The sequence below is a fragment of the Toxorhynchites rutilus genome, chromosome 1, assembly GCF_029784135.1.
Source record: "Toxorhynchites rutilus septentrionalis strain SRP chromosome 1, ASM2978413v1, whole genome shotgun sequence".
NCBI lineage: Eukaryota > Metazoa > Arthropoda > Insecta > Diptera > Culicidae > Toxorhynchites > Toxorhynchites rutilus.
This window is the reverse complement of record NC_073744.1, coordinates 114,919,942-114,926,908: the sequence shown is the minus strand read 5'-3', so window position 1 is coordinate 114,926,908 and position 6,967 is coordinate 114,919,942. Positions and strand designations below refer to the sequence as shown.

General features: G+C 38.3%; 2 protein-coding genes across 2 annotated transcripts; one reads left to right on the top strand and one right to left on the bottom strand.

Annotated features, from left to right (window-relative positions):
• Positions 1-4,331: 4,331 nt before the first annotated feature.
• LOC129761978 (myb-like protein V) lies at positions 4,332-6,741 on the bottom strand. Its single transcript, XM_055759864.1, has 2 exons — positions 6,554-6,741; positions 4,332-6,432 (listed from the first exon to the last, which is right to left on the bottom strand). The coding sequence occupies exons 1-2, from the start codon at positions 6,626-6,628 to the stop codon at positions 5,881-5,883; spliced, it is 627 nt and encodes a 208-aa protein (XP_055615839.1). The 5' UTR covers positions 6,629-6,741; the 3' UTR covers positions 4,332-5,880.
• LOC129761979 (28S ribosomal protein S18c, mitochondrial) lies at positions 5,187-5,833 on the top strand. Its single transcript, XM_055759866.1, has 2 exons — positions 5,187-5,362; positions 5,416-5,833. Exons 1-2 carry the CDS (start codon positions 5,326-5,328, stop codon positions 5,796-5,798), a joined length of 420 nt encoding a protein of 139 aa, XP_055615841.1. The 5' UTR covers positions 5,187-5,325; the 3' UTR covers positions 5,799-5,833.
• Positions 6,742-6,967: the final 226 nt, after the last annotated feature.

The window sequence follows — 6,967 nt, the reverse complement described above, 5'->3', positions numbered from 1 at the left end:
ATTATAACAATTAACGTGATAACTTTAATAACTGTTTTTATCTTTATCATCCTTCGTTCGCTCCCGAAACAATTACTACTTCAGGCCCTTGCTCAACACCACGCACATCCTGAAAATCTATCAGGACTTCAATCGAGTATTACATGATCAGTAATTAAACATTTTAAAATACGTAAACTTTTCAACATTACTTTGATAAAAGATCACACATTGTGATGTAAGAGAAAAAAAACCATTTGATTGAACCTCCTAGAGGAACAAAAATGTAGGTGTTGGCCAATGCTTTTGATTTGCGCTTTACTATTTTTGATCGTTTTCCGGAGAACGGAAGAACGGGAAAAAAAATTCTTGAAGAAGATTCTTGGGTTTCTGTAATGCCAATAATCAAAATAACACCAATGGCTTTTGTTAAAAAATAATTTTTACAGCTTGGTCGTTAATGGGTTAATTATTCACCGTCAAATGAACTTAATATTAATTATTATTAATTATATTTATTCCTTAGATAGACAACTCAATTTATAACTGCTGTTCATGAATTGGGAAACCAACAATACGCTCTGGTAATTCTGACTCGATTGGATTCCAAAATATGGGTGAGTAGTTGATCAGTAGACAAATCTGGAATTTTGAGGAAATTACACTAGCCAGAGGGGAAAAAAATTAAAAAAATGAATTATTGAAATACTCCCCACATTTTTCATATTTGGAAAATCATGCACACGTATCGAAATTCTTATGACCTCATTCAGTTGTACAAAACAACGATATTATCAGTATTAGAATATGACAGTTTTTGCTTCCGATCAGCTGCCAGGATTCATATTCTCAATCTGGAGAGGATACAATATCGTTGCTTGCGTATAGCCATGGGGTGTTTGCATTCGACACATACGATGAGTCTCGAAGTCTTGACAGGAGTACCCCCGCTTACTCTTCGGTTCACAGAATTATCCTACAGATTTCTCATCCGTTGCAAGATCATGAATCCATTGGTGATTGATAACTTCGAAAATCTACTCCAACTGACTCCTCAGTCAAGTTTTATGTCTTTATACCATGAGTACCTTATTCACGACGTGCACCCTTAGCCAGGCATCTCCAACCAAGTTTGCTTCCCATACTTTTGCAATTCCTCTGTCATTTTTTATCTGTCCATGCGACAAAAAATCCATGGAATCTCAGATCATCTACGATCCAATGCTATTCCGTCGATATTTTCGGAAAAATATGGGAAAGTTAGATCTGATAAAATGTTCATTCATAAACGGGTCCACTGGCTTCGGCATCTTCAATGAAAATTCCAGTGTCTCTTTCAAACTCACAGATCCTTGTTCCGTGTATGTCGCAGAAATGGGTGCGATAGACTATGCTCTAGGGCTCATTGAAACACTGCCCATCGACCATTATTTTATTTTTTCAGACAGTTTCAGCTCAATCCGCTCAATGAAAGTTGATAAACGCTCATCTTATTTCCTAACAATAATAAGACCATTATTGAGTGTTTTGGTCAAAAAATTATTCAAGAATACCTTAGCATGGGTTCCCTTTCATTGCTCGATTCCGGGGAATACGAAAGCGGACTCGCTAGCTAAGGTGGGCGCTTCAGAAGGCACACTTTTTGAAAGACAAATTGCTTATAACGATTTTTTTTCAGATTCATCGTCAGCACACACCCGTTAGTAGGCAGCGCAGGTGGAGTGAAGATGAGTTCGGTCGTTGGTTACACACGATTATCCCTAAGGTCTCGACGAGTGCATGGCTCAAGGGGTTGAATGTAGGTCGTGATTTAATTCGCGTGATATCTCGGCATATGGCCAATCACTACAACCTAAACGCGCATCGCGCAACACTCTTTACAGATACACGGGCCGAAGGTTGTGCAGTCCACTGATCATTCAACAAGAGCCAAAGGTTGTACCGCTCATGACAACTCTACACGAGCTGATGATTGCGACGGCTTATGACCATTCTATCCTGGATTCCTCGAATCGAGAGGACGCACCACGCTAGATATGGGGTACAGGGGGCGTTGATGATTAATGGTCAGCTGCATCCCAATAGGTAGTATCCCGTGTCGGGCACACGTACAGAGCATTGGAGACAGCAACATCTCAATTACGAGAACACTTGTAATACTAACTTCGAGTAATCGGTTACATATTACTAACATAGATAATAAGAAAAACTGTCAAAATATTGAACTCCCGGCCCCGTCAGGCTAACGCCATATGAGCCTTGATAAAAATATATATTTTGAAAAAAAATCAACGAAATTCCCTCATAGTATGCAGTCTGAGCAGACCATGTACTATTAACCAGGGCGAATGTGAACAAGACACGCATTGTTGAAAACGAGAAAATGGAAGATTTTTGTCAAAGATATATTCGGACGAATTATGTAGCAGTGTATCGAATATCACCGATTTTCGAATCGAGCGAATGACAAAAATCCTTTGACTCGTGCCAGAAAAACTACAACGACCAGATTACCTTCCAACGCAAACACTCGACGTTCGACATTGGAGGTTCGTAGCTGGTCCATCGACTACACGATGCGTCGAACCATCGAGCGTCAAACATTCGGAGGTGCTCGTAGCATCGTGTAGCGCCGGCTTAAGTTTTATGCTTTGCAGCGCATTTCCAGTGTAATAACGATTATTTATAGCTGTCGGTAAGTTGACCAGATATTACTTCATAGAATATGCAGACAGAGTGAACCATATGTCAATCAGTTGTGTATTGAATTTGAACAATTTTCAAGCGTCAAATTCAGATCAACAAAACTTTTTTTTCTTAAAGCTAACGGGTACTTTGTTCAAATGTACTTTAACAACATTTTGATTATATTTAAAAATGAACTTGGCTCACTTTGGCTGAATGGATCAGTAGAAAATGCTTATCTTCAATATGAATCTGTAGATGTCAATGAATTCGAACTTAACGATTCTATTCGATACTGCCTAAGATGATTGAAAATGGTAAGTATATGCTTCAACATGTAAGCCGTGTAATCATATTCATGCCTTTAGTAGATGGCAGAAACTAGTATGCTAAACGCAACCAGATGTTCATTTAGTTTCAGCGTCACACCCCTTCTCACTCTAATGTTCATAACAAAATGGCACAGTTTGACTCACAACTGTTTCATAACAAAATATTTCGAAATTGTTCGGTCATAGTGAGTCAAGTCTCAAAAAGTGCTTCGTTGATTCAGTCAAAGTGGACCATGTACGTACAGGAGCCAACTTGTTTTTTTTTGGGCATGAGACTTGATGGTTTTTACGTCATATGTCAAAGTATTGTTCGAGAGTAGCTAACATTTCTGGGAATTATACTGAACAAAAAAATTAAAGCTTCGAAAATTGCAGAGCACTGAACTTCATGTTCGTTTTTCTCGTAATCATAAAAATGTCACATGGTCCGATCTGACTTAACACCGACCAGATAAAAGTAATATTTTCTATAACAGTAAAGCAGTATATAGATAAAATTATTGTACTCTATTTCTACTTACGCAAACTGAACTGCCGAATACCAGCAAAAATAGCGCGAATGTAGAAGCTGTCTATTTTTGCGCTGTTTACCCTTCTGAAGGACTAACCAAGGCGCCTAGAAGTTTATCCTAGGGTGAGGCCTTTTCGTCATTAAGTTGGTTAGGGGAGCGGTATATAAAAACAGTCCGGAAGAAAGCAGAAGGGAAATTATTTCCTTGAAGCGTGAAAGAGACAGGCGTATTGTGTTTTGTTTACAAACAAAACACAGTAGACCTCCAAGATGGCTGAAGAGTGGTTTTAACAAGTTGGCACACCTTAGTATAGACTTCTAGGCGCCTTGGGACTAACATCACCTGCAGACAAAAGCAAACAACATACACAGAAAAACCTATAAAGAGTCTTGTCAAATACATTTTTTTATATCATCAACTTTCTAATTACTGGTAAATTACTACTTAACTTTCTAATTACTTGGTGAATAAATTCACTGATTTTTCCTGACATTGATTGAATTTTCTGATTTACAAGGTTTTTTTAGGTAGTCGAAACCCTGGTAAATATGCATTCGTCATGTAAGGATTATGTGCTCTGAAGTTGGAGTCGATTCGTTGCCTAGTTTCTACTGCCCGTTAAGGTGAAGGTGGAAGCTAGCCACAAATGGCTGCCACAATGGCGCTCATTTCTTTCATCTCCCTCCCTCACCCTTCGCCCGAAAATCAATAATTTTGCGAAACAGTGTGGAGAAAATGATCATTTTCGCACACTTCCCATGAAGTAATATCAGCCAAGCTCTAATCGATTACTCACAAGATATTAAATTTTCATCTGCTGTCGCACTGTATAGTGAACAACGTCGGAAAACTCGAGCAAGTGCTCTGAAAGTTAAATTTTCATTTTTCAATCTTCGACAATGGTTTTGTTTGTATTGGTGAAAGCATCGTTATTTTTTCGACACTGATGCCAGACAACATCATCGAAACATCTATCAAAACCACTCAATAAAATGTTATTCCTGAGTCATAGCGTTTCATATCATGAAAATCAATAGAATAAAATTGTGTTGATATCAATACAATCATTATTTTTATGTTTAATGGGTCTATAATGTAAGTTTTAGCAACTTCAACATTGGGTAAGAAAATTGTATTGCAGAGCTCGGAACACTGCCACGGCTGCCTATGCTTTCAAAAACAATAAACGGAAAAGTACTACATTCAATCAAAATGTCTCGGCCAACGAAGAGAAGAGTTAAGGCTCTCCAACGTGAATATGTGAAAACAATACGACCAACGAAGGAAAATATGAAGGAATTATCAGCATGCGGAAGAACTTGTTAATATCAAAAGAGGCCCAATTCGCATGTGTTATAAATTTGCTCATGTTACGCTCGCGTATAATCAGTATTGTCAGTGTCAATGAAGCGCCACACAGTCTGATAAGTGAATTGATTTATTTACATGTGCGTCGCTCTTCTCTCACAAACACTATTACCCCATTTTACCCGTGGGTTTACCTATACTACTACAATGGCTAGCTTCCACCTTACCTTAAAGGGTTAATGAGATGTAGTATCATTGGGAATAAATGAAACGTAAAATATGCGGCCTTGTTCTACCCGTGACAGAACCCTACAATTGCTGTTTTTCCCAGAATTTTCCTTATAATCATAAAATGACAGTTCTTGGCAACCTTTCGACAGCTAAACTATTATTGTTTTGGTCTCTAATCGTGGGGAACGAAAGTTTTGGACACATTCAATTGCACATAAGTTTTAAAAATAGTACTAATAAAAATTCTATTGTAATTCCCATTTATAGAATATAAAGATATGCTTCTACGAATTACTTCAAATTTTCTGAAAAATGGTAAGAATGCAAGCAAACTAGAATCGCAAGTTATTGTCCCGTATTTGTTACAGGTTACATAAACAAAACTGCCGGTCGGGTACTTGTAAGTTACGGACACAGGAAATACACAGCCGCAGCCGATCCGGATGCACCAATCGAGCTGGATAAAAATCCTTATGCGAAGGAACAAATCAAATGTATTCTGTGCAGACACAACATTGTTCCCGACTATAAAAACGTGCAGCTCATGTCGCAATTTCAAAGTCCCTATACAGGGCGTATTTACGGGAAACACATCACCGGTTTATGTAAAGCACGCCAAGAACAAGTTGAAAGGGAAATAATTAAAGCCCAAAACGCTGGTCTCATGGCGACTTATCATAAAGCGGTTCAGTTCCTCAATGACCCGAAGCTGTTTGATCCCGAGAAACCATCGAGACCGCACAAATATTGAATATTGAAATATATTATATTAATATAATTATATAACATTGGTTGCTTGTTACTGATTTATGGAACCCGTTCATACTTTGATTTTAATCCGGTTCTGGGTACAAGAAGGCTTGGCTAGCACTGTCATAGCTAACAATATTATGTGGTATTTGTAACATGTCTAGGAGCACTTCCATATCGTCGATGCCTTGTCTCTCCTGTAAATCGCGCAAAGCTTGGATACAGCCTTCTCGCCAGATATCAATACTCTGCTTTAGTTCAGCTATTTTTTGCTTCGTTTTGTTGTCATCTCTATCGGAAGCTGGCTCTTCTTCCTCATATTCGCGAGACAGAGAGTTGAACTCATCTTCGTTTGTTAGCTGTCGGCGTTTCAATTCAGATTGTTTTCGTTGGGTAACTTTATTTTTCCACCCTACGCTCAGGGATAGACGGGTTCTCTTCGAGGTAGACTTATTAAAAATTGGTGTCGCCGGTGAATAACATTGAGACGATTCTTCTTCGTCATCAGAATCTTCGACGGAACATGTGCCTTTTATTGGGCGTAATTTTTTCGGTGTCAATATTCTCTTCGGGGTTGAACATTCTTCGTTTGAAGAGGCAGAACAAATTTTTTGACTGTTCTCATTATTTTCTTCCTGTAAATAAAAAAGCAGATTTTGATTATTGGTAAATGGCTTACGATTACATAGGTTCACTTTCAATAACTAATCTTCTATTGATATTCGGCTGGACAATCGAAAAATTTTAATTACTCACTTGATTCAGTCTTTTAATGGAGCGAGTCAGTCCAAGTCGAATAGGCTTCTTATTTGGGGTTTCCTCGTGTTGCATTGATCTAATAAATAAACAAATTTTGATCTCAACAATTGTAGCCACTGTGAATGCTGTGAATGTTTTGGATGTTTACATCCCTTTCAGGCGCAATCTCTGGATGGTCAGCACAACACAACAATTTTGACAGCAACAGCAGGATGAACTCCGAAACGAATGACTCAGGGGTACGACTAAAACGTCAAATCCCTCATATTGCCAGTGTACCCAATATTGCTGCGGTTTACTGACATTTTGGTTCAATCAATTACTGTTGTTTACAACTCGGTCCGGTTATATAGTTGAATAGTGGCTAACTTTAAACTCCATGTTAAATGTGAACACCTCCATGTGAAACCG

Bases quoted from the DNA above. Each gene is read 5' to 3' on its own strand.
- LOC129761979 (XM_055759866.1), top strand. From the start codon at position 5,326: ATGCTTCTACGAATTACTTCAAATTTTCTGAAAAATG. The intron at 5,363-5,415 runs GTAAGAATGCAA...TATTTGTTACAG, and splicing joins TTCAAATTTTCTGAAAAATG to GTTACATAAACAAAACTGCC.
- LOC129761978 (XM_055759864.1), bottom strand. From the start codon at position 6,628: ATGCAACACGAGGAAACCCCAAATAAGAAGCCTATTCGACTTGGACTG. The intron at 6,433-6,553 runs GTGAGTAATTAA...TTTTATTTACAG, and splicing joins CCATTAAAAGACTGAATCAA to GAAGAAAATAATGAGAACAG.